Raw genomic sequence first — 16344 nt, forward strand, 5'->3', positions numbered from 1 at the left:
TCGCTGCACAGAGCCCTGCTTGTCCTCAGTGTACAGAGCCCTGCTTGTCCTCAGTGTACAGAGCCCTGCTTGTCCTCACTGCACAGAGTCCTGCTTGTCCTCAGTGTACAGAGCCCTGCTTGTCCTCAGTACACAGAGCCCTGCTTGTCCTCAGTGTTCAGAGCCCTGCTTGTCCTCAGTGTACAGAGCCCTGCTTTTCCTCGCTGCACAGAGCCCTGCTTGTCCTCAGTGTACAGAGCCCTGCTTGTCCTCAGTTTACAGAGCCCTGCTTGTCCTCAGTGTACAGAGCCCTGCTTGTCCTCAGTGTACAGAGCCCTGCTTGTCCTCAGTACACAGAGCCCTGCTTGTCCTCAGTGTTCAGAGCCCTGCTTGTCCTCAGTGTACAGAGCCCTGCTTTTCCTCGCTGCACAGAGCTCTGCTTGTCCTCAGTGTACAGAGCCCTGCTTGTCCTCAGTGTACAGAGCCCTGCTTGTCCTCAGTGTACAGAGCCCTGCTTGTCCTCAGTGTACAGTGCCCTGCTTGTCCTCAGTGTACAGAGCCCTGCTTGTCCTCAGTGTACAGTGCCCTGCTTGTCCTCAGTGTACAGAGCCCTGCTTGTCCTCAGTGCACAGAGCCTACACTACACATATTCTAAGGGTTCATATTCTAAGGCTTCAAACTAAGGAATTACCACTTCGTTTGAGTCCCTTTCATGCCAATGGAATTCTGCTGCACTGTCCACACTACGTAATTTCTGTGTTGTGGAAGACATTGCTGTCTGTGGTAATTGCGATTCAGTCAGCGCTGGCTGCACTCGGAATCCACAGTGTGAACCTCAGCTAAGGATTCACACTTCTATTCTAAGAATTCACATGTTCACACTTTGCTATTTTATTTTACACACACTTTGTCATCCATAATCGGTGGATTAAAGTGAAAAATGCACAAGTAGAATAAAATATGTCGCAAAATTTTACAAAGTGTGCACATAGTCCCATTCTGGATTCACGTTGTGTAAAATAGAAGCAGAAATATACACGTGTTTTTTAAGGCAGAAATGCCTCTGAAATATGCTTGTTTTGCACATGTATTTTAGAGTTTTTCCTTCATTTGCTCATGAATTTGAGGCTTATTTTTTAGCTTTTTTATGTGTTTAAGGAACATTTTTAGTGCTCACATTGATTTTACTCCAAACAAAAAATTATCTCTCGTTGGTGTCGAATGCCGGTAGTCCATCAGTTTCTAATCTTTGTTGGCGTTGTGGGGTTGCAGAGGGCTCGATGGTGCACATCTGGTGGAGTTGTTCTAAACTTGCCACTTTTTGGTCCACGGTTCTGCGGGGGATTCATGATGTGGCTGGAGTAAAGGTCCCGCATACTCCTGTGGCTGCCCTGCTCTACATGTTCTCCATGGCTCAATCAAGGTATAAGAGGTCTTTCGCACTGCACCTCCTGCAGGCCGCCAAAACCGTTATCCCTAGAAACTGGAAGAGTTCGGAACCCAACTCTCTAGAGGCGTGGTTCGCGGAAGTGACTCATATCCAATATATGAAACAGCTCTTTGCGGTCCTCCTTGATGATGTGTCTAGGTACGGTCCTACCTGGCTCCCTTGGACTGTTTCTGCTCTACTCAATGGTTTTGAACTCTCCATTGTTGCGCAGAAGACACATGAGTCTCTTGTACTGCCCTTTGGCCTTTGTTGGCCTTCTCTCCCCGCACTGCGCTCGGCCTGGCCCTCCTCCCAGCGTTTCATGTCTGTTGTCTTTCTTTGTTTTTTCCTCTTCTTTCCCTCCTCTTTGTTATCCTCTATTTGTTTGTACTTTGTCTGCTGTTTCCTTTTTTTCTTGTTGTTCCGCAATCTCTCTTTGGGACCTTTACCATTTTTGTTTTTTCTTTTATTCTGCAGCAGTGTTGTTTCCATAGACTAGTGTTCTTAGTGCCCACGAGTGTTTTTCTTTGATATCTAGATGGTGGTCATATCTTACCCTGCTGCTCCAGGTTCTTATGATCGCTATTTGTGGTGTTTTATGTTTGGATCCCACAATGTGACTGATGGTCCTATATTGTTTGTTTTGTTTTCTTTGGATGTTTGCTTGTAGACCTGCTTTGTTTCTGGCCCACAAGCCCATAGAGTAATTCACAGTATTATGTCACTGCTACTTTGTTTGTTATATTTCCTTTCAATAAACTTCTTTGAATGATAAAAAAAAAAAAGTTACATATGATGGAACAAAAACTAAAGTTAGAGTTGTCTCATTTAATCATATAAAAGTTAACCAGATGTTTCTCCAGGAAAAGTATTCCATGCTGGTTGTCTGGGAAGAGTCGGCTGCTGCTGTGAGTACAGCGGCTTTTGCATAATCCCCTTTTCATTCGCTGCCCTGTGCAATGGTTCACAGCAGGAGCATTAGTAAATCAGAAGTAAAGGCCACATATATTTTATAAGCAAGGAATAAACCTTTGTTTAACCCCTTAAGGACCAAGGACGTATGAGTACGTCCTTGGTCCCGCTCCCGTGATATAACGCGGGGTCCCACGGTGACCCCGCATCATATCATCGCGGGCCCGGCGTCATAGTGAAGCTCAAAGCTGAGCCACGCGGCTAAAAGTGAAAGTAAAAAGTGCCGGTTAGCTCAGTGGGCTGTTCGGGATAGCCGCGGCAAAATCCCGGCATCCCGAACAGCTTACAGGACAGCCGGAGGATCCCTACCTGCCTCCTCGCTGTCCGATCGCCGAATGACTGCTCAGTGCCTGAGATCCAGGCATGAGCAGTCAAGCGGCAGAATCATCGATTACTGGTTTCCTATGAGAAACCAGTGATCAATGTAAAAGTACAGTGTGTGCAGTGTTATAGCTCCCTATGGGAGCTATAACACTGCAAAAAAAAGTGGAAAAAAAAGTGAATAAAGATCATTTAACTCCTCCCCTATTAAAAGTTTGAATCACCCCCCTTTTACCATAAAAAAAACACAGTGTAAATAAAAATAAACATATATGGTATCGCCGCATGCGGAAATGTCCGAATTATTAAAATATATCTTTAATTAAACCGCACGGTCAATGGCGTACGCGCTAAAAAATTCCAAAGTCCAAAATAGTGCATTTTTGGTCACTTTTTATATCATGAAAAAATGAATAAAAAGCAATCAATAAGTCCGATCAATTCAAAAATGGTACCGCTAAAAACTTCAGATCACGGCGCAAAAAAAGAGCCCTCATACCACCCCATACGCGGAAAAATAAAAAAGTTATAGGGGTCAGAAGATGACAATTTTAAACGTATAAATTTTCCTGCATGTAGTTATGATTTTTTCCAGAAGTACGACCAAATCAAACCTATATAAGTAGGGGATCATTTTAATCGTATGAACCTACAGAATAAAGATAAGGTGTCATTTTTACCGAAAAATGTACTACGTAGAACGGAAGCCTCCAAAAGTTACCAAACGGCAATTTTTTTTCAGTTTTGTCTCACATTGACTTTTTTTTCCGTTTCACCGTATATTTTTGGGCAAAATGACTGACGTCATTACAAAGTAGAATTGGTGACGCAAAAAATAAGCAATCATATGGATTTTTAGGTGCAAAATTGAAAGAGTTATGATTTTTTAAAGGCAAGGAGCAAAAAACGAAAGTGCAAAAACGGAAAACCCCCGATCCTTAAGGGGTTAAAACATTGGTCAATGTATCCAAAGCATGGAGTGAGATGCAGGAGCCACCCAGTGAGTATGATTAGATTCTGCTGTGTTGCATTTGTTTACTGCAACATATTGGTGGGGTTAGAAAATCCAACACATTTGTATTTGCTGTATCAAATTTTATCAACACTCCATATTTTTCCTATGCAGACTTTAGACCCGACATTTAAAGGGCACTGTCACTAAAAAAAACTTTTGACATGTTGAAAAGACATGTCAAAAGTTTTGATCAGTTGGAGTCTTACTGTCCAGACCCTAGCTGATCACTAGAATGAGCCTGGAGAAGAGTGTGCTAAGAGAGACAAACTTACAATCTAAGTCTATGGGATTGTGTCAGTCAGCGCACACTTCTCTTTCTGTCCATTCTAGTGATCGGTCTTGTCTAAACACTCTGACCCTGAACAATCAAAACTTTTGTCTTGTCTCTGGGGAAAGTTTTTTAAAGCAACAGGTACAATCTAAAGTGAAATTTGTTTTCTACTTTTTATTTTACTAATGAAAAGCAGGTACTAACATATTTTTTTTATTATTCTCTGTACATAATTGTACAGTGAAAAGGATGATTGGAAAATGAATATGCATGATTACAGCCTGGGGTGCGGGGACTAATTGAGGATGCCACACGCTCCCATTAGATTTTTTAAACTGTTTTTCTACAGGCATAGGCACAGGACAGGAAGCACTATTGTATGACGTAGAACATTTTGCTGGTAGTTTAATAGGGTTAGACCTGATAAATTTTCTTTAAAAAAATCTCTCTCCAGCAAAGAGCACATGCTAAGCCCCTCCCCCACTTCTTGTGTTCAGTCTTGCTGATGCTGTTACCAGAAATGGATTTCCTCTAACAGCAGGCAGGGGACATATTACAGGGAAGAAAAACACCAAGTGGCCAAGACTTTCGATCTGTTTCTGGACAGAGTATTTTTTGGTAAATTAAGTTATTAAAAGAAATGATAGGAACCATATAGGCAATAAAATAAATGTTTTTTGAAACCTATTGAGTATAATACCATCCTGCAGTACAAGTCAAATACCGAAGGAATATGATGCAGGTCTTTACTTTATAGCCTTTCAAGTACCAAAAATGTTTATCCACATTGGGTTTTACTGCTCAGTATGGTAACAAATCAAGTTTTATGTTATTCTTTCAACCAGCACCTCTTTCATCCTCTAGCCAGTTTAGAATATTTCATCCCCTTTAGTTTGTATAGAGTATTAAAACATTTTTCCCCTTTTATTGTTTTCTTCTATAAGCACATAGCAGGCACAGTCTTCTCAGCCGGCCACTGGCATCACCAAGGACCTAAACAGGGCTCCTCATGCTTTTTATAAGATCCAGTGGCTGATGTTTCTGCTTGTATGAATTTAAGGGGATCTTGAGCACAGCATGACCGAACAAGAGAAAGCCTAAGAGCAGCAGAATTAATGAACAGTATTATCCAAAAGATTCACCGAGTTAGCCGCTCTTTGCCTTTCACAGTGGAAGATGTTGTCACGCTGTTCGTGATGGTGTGGTTTCTGCCGCATAAATCACTATATTAAAGAAGTGCTGGGGATAATGTAGCCCTGAAATATCAATGGATTAAAGACATACTGTGATAACACAGTTCAAATATTCACTTTCTTTGCTCTCATATCAGAACTGATTGAAATTAACATACTTTACATTATGAGGCATGTAATAGGAAACTTTAATAAAGTACTTTAAAGTAGAAGTTCATCGTACTTTGCTCATTCCAAGCTGTTTGCAGAAAAGAAGAAAAAACTAATGTGTCTTGTTCTTTCTGCTGGGAAATGGCACAGTGTGTGCTGGAACCTGCTGTTTTGTAGTGTGTTTTACTGTGATCCTTCCAGTTCCTGGGTAAAGGAGGATTCTACCTAAATGTATTGTCGGTTTCAGATGATGGCATGGAAAAGAAGCATGAGCTTGGACCCCCACTTGCACTGGCCCCCAAGATTAAGCTCCACAACCCCTTTCATGTTGCTTAGAAACGACTTTCAGTCTTTTAGACAATAACAGCAGGTAGAATTCTCCATAGCAACTTAGACTGGTTAGCAGTTTCATATTAGTTTGGCAGATTTCCACCAGATGTTCACATGAAAACCAGATGAAAGAAACACTCAAGTCAAAACTAGTACATTGTGGCATGCCTACTGCAATGAAGGTGAGTGGCACCCAAGAACCCCAAAGAGCTAATCGAAATGCAGTGTCCCCTTTAAAATTGCCCTAAAAGTTTTGCGCTGAGTGTCTTCTCAAGGTTGTGTTCTGGGCCCTAAAAATCTGCACCAGAAATCCACAATAAAATTTTTGCCTGGAATCTGTCACAATGACAGATCTGTTTAATTTACTAAATCTACCTAATTTTCTCCAAAATGCCAGTCAGTGGTCCATAATATCTACACAGCTATGTTAACGTGAATGTGTTGGTTTCCTTATTGGACCTGAAGAGAAAGTGTTACCAATAGTTTGGAGCTGAATAATTGACTTCTAGAGTTTTCTTGGTATGCTCCGTGACCTATGCAGAGGTCATTGTGCAGCTGTCACGCCCCCTCCCATAGACTTGCATTGAGGGGCGGGGTGTGACACGGGACGGAGTCGTGATGTCACGATCTTCTGTCCCGGTGGTCGAGATGGACTCAGCCTGACGACCTCCAGCGGTTCCGGAAGCCACTACAGGTGGGTGCTGCATGGTAGATCCAGAGGGTCCCCAGTAGCGGGACCCCGGCGATCTGACATCTTATCCCCTATCCTTTGGATAGGGGATAAGATGTCTAGGGGCGCAGTACCCCTTTAAGGTATTATAACCACAACTTTGGAAAAAACACCATTACAGAAGAACTGCACGAAGTTCCCAAGTTCAGTCAAAGTTTATTTTTATTCCAAACATGTACAACGTGTTTTGAAGAAAAAAAAATTTTTCTTCATAAGGCCCAACCTAACGAAGAGGATAATTGTTCCTTGAAATGCATTGTCCATATTTGCAAAAAAGAAAACTCTTGACTAAACCTTGGATTTTTGAGCTGTGCTTCTGTAATGGTGGTTCTTCCACTGTTTCGGTTATAATGCCTTGTCTATGTTCAGGCGGCATTGTAATCCTGCCGGTGATGATAAAGTAAAAAAATTTAAATTAAAAATAAACATATATATGTGTGTGTAAAATATAGATTTAATCAATAGGTATGGTAATATTCTGATGACACTTTACTTATAAATAAGAACCACATGCTTTGATTTTAATGTGTAAGTTGGCTAGATATTATCTATGCATAAAGATGACTGTGTAGATACATTGCTTTACTTATCTTGTACTGTCCCAAAGTTACAGTGTACATTATATTCTAGAGCTTCATTTACAATTCTGCAGAATATCCACAGGAACCCTTTTGAGTTTATCGCTGTGTAAGCAGTCCCATGCATGGATTTAATCACTTCCACTTGAATGTTAAAAGCCATTACAAACTGAGTGATCTATTTAATATTAAAATTTATTTAAAGTGTATCTGTCACATGGTTTAACAGTATGAAATCTCTGGCATAGTGAAATAGCTGTTAGTAAAAGGATACATGTCATATCTTTATATCTGTTTTGCATGCTTTCATTGTGCAGAAAAAGCTACTTTTATGGGGGCCCACAGTGTCAAAGAGATGTGGCCTGGTGTTTGCTGTGCCCTTGGACCACAACCCTACAGCACTGTGATGCCCCAGTACAGCATGAGAAAATACCAAGTCGGCACTACAACTCCCAGACTCTCCAGCTACTATGGGTTCCTTGTAGATATGATGCTCAGAAATAGCCCAAATACATAACATAATGTTATGGCTGTAGCTTGATAATAGATGGTTCTCACCCGAACAAGGCAACAGACTTTATCTTCTAGAACACAGAAAATAAGCAGTAGTGCTTGTCGATATTTGCAGACAAGTTCTTAAATTCAGTCACTAGGAAGAGTGGGATACAGAGTCGGCACGCTCTTCTGAAACGGTTGCTTTTTTGAATGGACACATAGGGATCGGCTATTTCACTGTGTCAGCGGTTTCATACTATTAAACCATGTGACAGATGACATTTAAAATGTTTTCTTTTAAATAGTTTAGCCATTGCTGTAACCTTGCTATTACATGTAATAGGGAAAGAAATACTAGTAACGTTCTTTTAAACAACCTTAAATTGTAGTTATGTTTGCATAAACTGGTTGGTAAAACATGTGAATAAAGGGAAATTGACAGGCTGTTCCCCCGCATTAAACCAAATATACTGCGTTATAGTGTGGGTGAACAGCATTAAAAACAATAACCACTTACTTTAATCCTTAGTGTAGTTGTAGACTTATGCCCGTTTATCCATCTTTGGCAATTGCGCTCCTGTACTTAATGGAGGCAGGGGCCAGATCGCCGAGCTCCCCTGCCTCATCAATATTTACTGCCCAGCCCGCCTCAGCAATGAATATGCAAATTTCGCCATGTATGCTGACAGGTAAGCACTCTGCTCAGAGAGGCAGCGCTGTTCGCTCACGTTGTAGTGACGTGAGAAAATTAAATCTACCTGATCCCTCTCTTTTCATAGCATACAGTCTCACAGATACAAATAGAGAGAAGAAAAAATAAATGGACTTCCTCACTGGTGTAGAACTGCATTGCTTTGTATGTTTTGTATGAAACATATAGGAGATATTGACAGATATTGTATTGTTCTCAGGGGTCGGACTGGAAAGATCCGAGTGCAGTCTCTGAAGATTGGACTAATATCCTTGTCTAAGGGTTTATTAGAAGACAAATACAAATGTAAGTATACCACTTAAACCCCTATATTGTTACAATAGGTTTTTAATGAATATTTCTATTTTTAAATACATTATAGTATTATCTATTGCATCACTGTGAAAAATAGATAGATAAATAAATATACTTATCATCTGAGCAGGATTTGCTGAGATACAATTAGTTGTTTGTGTTCCAGTACATTTTTTAGAATCCTGTTTCCATTTACAGCAATGAGACAAGCCAAATGTTTAGAGGCCTATTATGAGTTCTGCATTTCTGCCATTATGTGCCAGAGATGTAGCAATTTAGACTCGTAGTCATGCCGACATTATGTAACGGTGGTTGGAATGCTTAAATAGCCCTTTTTTGGCATAATAAAATATAATTGTCGCTTACCGTACCATAGTTTTAATTTTTTTATATAATGGATTTTTATATCAAATGCTTCTAAAACATAACATTGTCAACAAACAAATATTTATATAGTAAACACTTTATTGTCAACAAACAAATATTTATATAGCAAACACTTTTACCTTTTTGATGTTTGCACCTTTTACTTTGTGATGCATAAAACACCTCAACTCCCAATGCAGCATGGGTTTTAAAATGGGTCTGTGGTGTAAAGCAACTACTACTGGGCCCTGTTTAAGTTATTCTACCATATTGTGGGATTTTATATTGTATTTTTTATTGTATATCTAATAAAAGTTGTAGTTTATTTTTGGTAAGTTTAAAGGGTACCTCTCATCAAATAAACTTTTGATATATTTTAGATTAATGAATGTTGAATACCTTTCCAATAGCATGTTAATGAAAAATATGCTTCTTTCTATTGTATTTTTCCCGATCAGTCCTGTCAGCAAGCATTTCTGACTCATGCTGGAGTCCTAAACACTCAGAGCTGCCAGCCTGCTTTGTTCACAGCCAAACAGGCTGTGAACAAAGCAGGCTGGCAGCTCTGAGTGTTCTCCTTTGTGAACAAAGCAGACTGGCAGCTCGTAGTGTTTAGGACTCCAGCATGAGTCTGAAATGCTTGCTGCCAGGACTGGTAGGGAGACCCCTAGTGGTCATTTCTTCAAAGTGGAAAATTACATAGAAAGAAGCATATTTTTTAATAACATGCAATTGTAAAGTTATTCTGCATACATTAATCTATAATATATCAAAAGTTTTTTTTGATGAGAGGTACCCTTTAAGTTGTTACAAAAACTCATCCTTAAATGATTGTTTTGAGTGAGTTTATAAGTTTATAAGTGAGTTTATAAGCTATTTTTGGCCAAATAGGTGTAGTAGACCAAGGGATTAGCGGACAAATAAGCAAACGCTCATTCACTGGCTGATAATATAATTTTGGGGACTCACAAAAATCTTTGTTAATCGGTGGCACATTGTCCTGTGTAATTGGGCATGTGTGGCCGATGTATGATGGAAGCAAAGTTTCTCACAATTTATCCAGGAATCATTCATGCTTTCCAGACCACACAATAGTGGAGACGTGCAAGTGGCTTCCTAAATCGGTGCTGATCTACGAGATCAGCGCTCATTTAACGCTTGTGGCGGCCCATGTAATAGGGCCCTTTGATTGAGTAAGCTCATTTTCATGTTTCACAGATCCTGCATGTAAATGGAAAGATTTGGAGCACATATTTATCATTGTCATCATCAGTAATCTCAAACAATGGCTATGGTAATACTGTATATTGCTTGTGTATATCACCACTAGGAACATTTTCAAGCAATTATTTCATCTGTTACAATGAATGGAAAAAAATTCTGTTTGCCATAGTTAATTGTTGTAACATGCAGTAGGCAGAACAATATACCTTGACATTTGTCTTCTCAGAATGTATCATTTAGAATTATCATTAGGGTATGTTCTCAAAATTCAGTTTTTTTCAATGAAGTTTTGGAAGCCAAAGCTGGAAATGGATTATAAATGGACGACATATATAAAGGGAATATTGAAACTTCTCTATTTAAAGGGGTATTCCAGGGGAAAATGTTTTTTGATATATCAACTGGCTCCAGAAAGTTAAACAGATTTATAAATGACTTCTATTCAAAAAATCTTAATCCTTCCAGTAGTTAGCAGCTGCTGAAGTTAAGTTGTTCTTTTCTTTCTGACAACAGTGCTCTCTGCTGACACATCTGCTTGTCTCAGGAAATGTCCGAAGCATTAGAGGTTTTCTATGGGGATTTGCTCCTACTCTGGACAGTTCCTGAGACAAGCAGAGATGTCAGCAGAGAGCTCTATTGTAAGACAGAAAAGAACAACTCAACTTCAGCAGCTGATAACTACTGGAAGGATTAAGAAAAATCTGTTTAACTTTCTGGAGCCAGTTGATATAAAAAAAAGTATTTTCCTGGAATACCTGAAGATGGAAACGCACATTTAAATGTTTTAGCATGTAATGCGTGGGTCGTCAGTATCTCTGCAGTTTATACCTTGTGGTCTGATGTACAGACTTTTTTCTCTCTGTATCCATAATAGCGTTATTCCATTGTATACTATATTGTATACACATCAGCATAGCATTGTTTAGCAGCTTCACTATTGTTGCTGGAGGAGCCGTACAGAATGAGGAAAAATATGCTAATGTTCTGCCTTCCTTTGATTCCTTGGCACACGCTGACATTTTCTTCGCCATGCATAAACAAGCTGGCCTAGATAGTTAGCAATACTCTGACACTGTTCTCTTCACTACATGCACAAAATGTGTCTAAATGCTTTGAAGTTTGTGATTTTCCTTTAATGTGATGTTCAATAAATTGCTATGAACATACACAGAAGAGCAGTCAGATGTATCAGAGTATGTCATTTGATACACCAACACACAAATCCTACAGAAAGCTACTGAGCAAATCTACTGCCACTATGAGATTATTCTGTTTTTATGCAGAATACTATATGAAAACATTAATTTACATTAATCCTTAATGCTCAAAAGACAGACGGATATGTGGATTTGTATAATTTTATACTGTCTTTAAAGAGATTGCAAAGCCCCTTTTATGATTCAAAAGTATAAACAAATATATATAATTAATTTTTATTCAATTAGTTATGTAAGCTGCAGTCACCCATATAGGCTCCAAAGTGTTTGTACATTATTAGGGTACAGTTTTAGAATCTAGTTTGCAGTGAGTTTCCCACTGCAAGTTTGAGTCATGACAGGTTTTCCACAGCGGGTTATGTTAACATCAATGGGTCCTGTTGCGGATTTTCTGCTATGGTCAAAGTTGCAGCAAGAAACTTGTGTCTAAATCAACCAGTGTGAATGTACCTCATACAGTCTTCTGATCTAATGTCAGTAGATCTAAAGTTCTGTACTGGTTAAATTCAAATCCCCTTTTTCCATTCAATCAGCCAGAGCCAAGCTAAAAAATTCTATCACTAAGGCTAGGTGTACACTGCTGTTAGGGTTTCCATCAAATGTATCTGCAGGCATTCCACCAAAAACAGGATGCCGACATATACTGTAACCGAGGGCACCTGATGCCATTCTTTTTAATAGCCCAGACTCCATTTGGGAAGTATCCCCTACTTTCAGCAGACTGGATAACGCAACAGATCACACTTTTGAGTCCACTTAAAATGATGCATAAGGCTTGAATGGTGACTCTTTTAAATATATTATAATGAAGGAGGTCCCAGCACTCACCGATGCAAGCAATTTGATATTTTATTGTATATCCAAGTCACAGGACGCGTTTCGGCACTTAGCCTTCCTCTGCTGTGGAAGCCTTTTCCTCGTGCACCACCACCTTTTCAGATAGTGCTGACCATTGCTATATCTTTTAAATATATGGCATCCATTGCCCTCCATTCCAGTATTTGTTGGCACCCTGCCACATAGACAGTACCATTACATTTGTCTGACAGAAGCCCTAAATGCAGTGTAAGCCTAGCCTAAGAGAAGCCAGTGAGCTAACTACGCTATTTAAACTTTATGGGACAGCTGAAGATAAGTGGTGTACTTGGCCATCTTTTGGCAGTCCTATAAAGTATGAATTGTGCAGAAGTTTGTATACTCGACTGCCGCTCCATTGAAACAGTGGGACTCTTGATCAGTGGGAGTTCCCATAGTCAGACACTTATCACCTATCCTGTGGATAGATGGCAAGTGGTTATCTTGGGAAAAGCTCTTTTAAGGAGTGTTCCAGCTCAGTAAAATTGAACCCCTATCGAAAGGATCGCAGCAGTTCGACCCCACGCGATCTTCTACCTGGCTCTCCTGATGCATAGAGCTGTGTTGACCACCGCACAAAGCAGTGGTCAGCACACCCGCTTCATGCATCTCTATAGGAGAGCCAGAGATACACGAGTACAGCGCTGTGGCTCTCCCATAGAGATGCATGGAGGGCATGTGCACTAGAAGAGCCAGAACGTCATGCAAAAGATAGCGGGGGGGTCATAATACTTTAGTGAAGTGCAGTGAAGAAGAGATTTGGGAGTTCTGTAACTAAGAACTAGAACTATATATAAAAAAAAATTTGATAAAAAAATTATATATTATGGAATAAATTGTTGCAGAATAGAATACCTCTTCCTAAAGCGAAGCCATATGAACATTTTCTTAAATCATCTAAAGAAAGATGTTCACAGGAAAAGGTTATCTACTTTGAGAAGCTATTTCTTGTCCATTAGCACCTGCTGCCACGCAGGCTCCTTCGAGAGATCAATAATGAAAAGCAACAGCAGCTACACACGCGTGATTCCTGTGATCCTGTTTTTGGAGCGGTCTCTCTACGCTTTATACAGGGAAATAGTAGGTCAGATGTGCAGTCTTCCATTCACCCTTCAGCTATAGGGCGCAAGTCAGCAGCGGGGAAATGAAACGGAAGAAAAAAATGTTTTCATCTTTAGATTTCAGAAAGTGTAGCATGCAAATGCTTTTTATGGACTCTTCAAACAACCTCCTGTAGCATTATTCATCACCATTGTACAGTGTTTCCCAACCAGGGTGCCTCCAGCTGTTGCAAAACTACAACTTCCAGCATGCCCGGACAGCCGAAGGCTGTCCGGGCATGCTGGGAGTTGTAGTTTTGCAACAGCTGGAGAAACCCTGGTTGGAAAAAACTGCCATAGTAAATAGTATTGTGCTTACTAAGGCTGGGTTTACGCCACGTTTTTGCAATACAGTGCCATATACATTTTCACTTTAAAAACCGTACGGAACCATATTGAAAACCATATGCATTGACTCTCCATTGAAAACCGTATGCCAAACGATGCATCAGGTTGTGTCCGTTTTGCATCCTGTGCGGTTTTGTCAGTTTTTTTTCTGTACCCAAAACCATAGCCTACCCCACGGTTTTTGGTCCGGGTGATAAACCGTATGGAAACATAAGTTTTTTAACAAGGGAGTCAATGCGAACCGTACAGAACCGTAAGTGCGTACGGTTCCATCCGGTTTTCACCTTACGTTTTTTGACTTTGCACAGTTTTTTTCTTGCCATTTCAATCAAACAAATGAAACTTTATTCATAATGGAATGAAAAGTTAAACACGTGTACGCTTTTTTCTTGCAAAACGGATGCAACCGGACATCATATTTCAAACCGTATACGGTTTTCAACCATATATGGATTAAAATTTGTACACACGTTTTGATACAGTTTAGTCAGGTTTTGAGGAATCCGTTTTTTTAATCAAAAACCTGATACGGGAACTATATTGCAAAAACGTGATGTGAACCTAGCCTTACAGTCTGTAATCCAGGGCTGGTCTGTTTGGTCTTTTTATTATTATTATTGTTGTATTAATTAATTTATATATATTTATCTATTTTGTTTGATTAGAATTGTTAAAACCTTGTCGCAAACAGAGTTGCATGAAACAACTGAAACCGTTTCTTCTGTAGATCTTTTTAAGGAGGTTTCCGGAGCAGCTGACACATGCGACCAGAAGCAACTGGGCTTACTGCTTCATGATGCCATCCAGATCCCTCGCCAGCTTGGGGAAGTGGCGGCTTTTGGTGGAAGTAACATCGAGCCAAGTGTCCGCAGTTGCTTTCAGCATGTAAGTTCATAATACTATGACATTGTAAAACAATTAAATAAGTTCATGTAGTAACAAACCACCACTGATAGTTTGTGGCAAAAAAGAAAAAATGGTTAACATTGTTAATAAATTTGATGCACACTGTATTCTGTTTACTTTTGGCACATTCTTTTTTCTAAGCAAAAAACAACTATGTACACAAGTAACAAATAACTAAGTTATATAAAATGATGATTATTAATTAAATCACCTACTGCCACCTCTGTCCATGACAGGAACTGTCCGGAGTAGGAGAGGTTTGCTATGGGGATTTTCTCCTGCTCTGGATAGTTCCTTACACGGGCAGAGGTGTCAGCAGAGAGCACTGTGGTCAGACTAGAAAGATCTACACAACGTCCTCTATAGTATATAGCAGCTGATAAGTACTGGAAGGATTAAGATTTTTAAATAGAAGTAATTTATAAATCTGTCACCAGTTAATCTCATTTTTCTTTCCCTCGGGACACGGTGATTGGAACTGTCCGGCTCCGGTTTTCAGCAGCTGAGACCTCATGGATAATGGCAGACATGCCATCATGCTGATGTCTGCCATTAACCCTTCAGATGCCGTGATCAATACTAGTGTTGAGCGGCATAGGCCATATTCGAATTCGCGAATATTCGCGAATATATGGACGAATATTCGTCATATATTCGCGAATATTCGCATATTCGTTATATTCTCGTTTTATTTTCGCATATGCGAAAAGTCGCGTATGCGAAAATTAACATATGTGAAAATTAGCATATACAAAATTAGCATACGCGAAAATTCGCACATGCGAAAATTTGCATATGCTAATTTTCGCATATGCGAATTTCCGCACGCCAGTCTCACACAGTAGTATTACAGCCTTCTTTACACCACACAAGCTGGAAGCAGAGAGGGATGATCACTGTGATGTGTACTGTGAAGAAAAAAAAAACAAAAAACGAATATTCGTAATTACGAATATATAGCGCTATATTCGCGAAATTCGCGAATTCGCGAATATGCGATATTCACGAATAATATTCGAATTGCGAATATTCGCGAGCAACACTAATCAATACTGACCAAGGCATCTAAAGTATTATAGTTGTGTTCAGACACACATCCGACCAACCCGATCCAATCATGGTGGTCCGATGTGTTAAGATGGCCAGCAGAGCTCCTCCCACCTCCTCCTGCTGGCTCATGCAGTCTTCTTCTCTGGTCTGCCTCCTAACAGACTAAAGCAGTAAATTGCAGATAGCACTGATCAGTATATGCAATCAAAAGACTGCAATAAATAGTCCTCTGTGGGAACAAAAAATAGTGTAAAAATTGTTTTAATAAAAGTATAATAAGCACTTCCCCCAATAAGAAAAAGTAAATTCCCCTCTTTTCCATTTTACCAAACAAAATGTAAAAAAAATAGAAAAAAAATAAATCAACATATTTGGTATCGACGCATGCGTAAATGTTCAGATTACTGAAATAAAATGCTAAAACAACATTTAAATAAAATGTAAAAAAAAGTCAAAAATTGTTGCTTTTAGTTACATCACATTTCAGAAAAAATAAATAAAAAGGGATCACTAAGTCATATACACACTATAGATCATTGTGTAAAAATTGAGCCCCCTAACTGCCCCGCATACGGAAAAATCCGAAAGTTATAGGGGGTCAGAATAGAGTGTTTTTTTGTTTTTTTTTAAAGTAGCACAAGATATAGCTTATGAACTGAAACCTCCAAAAGTTGCAAAATTGCGGTTTACTTTTCAATTTACCCAAACAAATAATATTTTTTTGGTTTGCGACATACATTTTATGATAAAATAAAAGGTGTCATCACAAAGTGCAACTGGTCGTGCAAAAAACAAGCCCTCACATGGGT

The 16344-nt window shown here is 39.5% G+C and overlaps 1 protein-coding gene across 12 annotated transcripts in view; it reads left to right on the forward strand.

Moving 5' to 3' along the window:
- Positions 1-16344, forward strand: part of UTRN (utrophin) — a 702825-nt gene that overhangs the window by 604988 nt on the left and 81493 nt on the right. For all 12 annotated transcript variants that reach the window (XM_056567370.1, XM_056567374.1, XM_056567371.1 and 9 more), the window contains 2 exons: positions 8375-8460; positions 14307-14464. In XM_056567370.1, the coding sequence (XP_056423345.1) occupies positions 8375-8460; positions 14307-14464 (244 nt within the window). The remainder of the gene's footprint in view (positions 1-8374; positions 8461-14306; positions 14465-16344) is intronic.

This window comes from Hyla sarda, chromosome 3 (assembly GCF_029499605.1).
Source record: "Hyla sarda isolate aHylSar1 chromosome 3, aHylSar1.hap1, whole genome shotgun sequence".
NCBI classification, from domain to species: Eukaryota; Metazoa; Chordata; class Amphibia; order Anura; family Hylidae; genus Hyla; species Hyla sarda.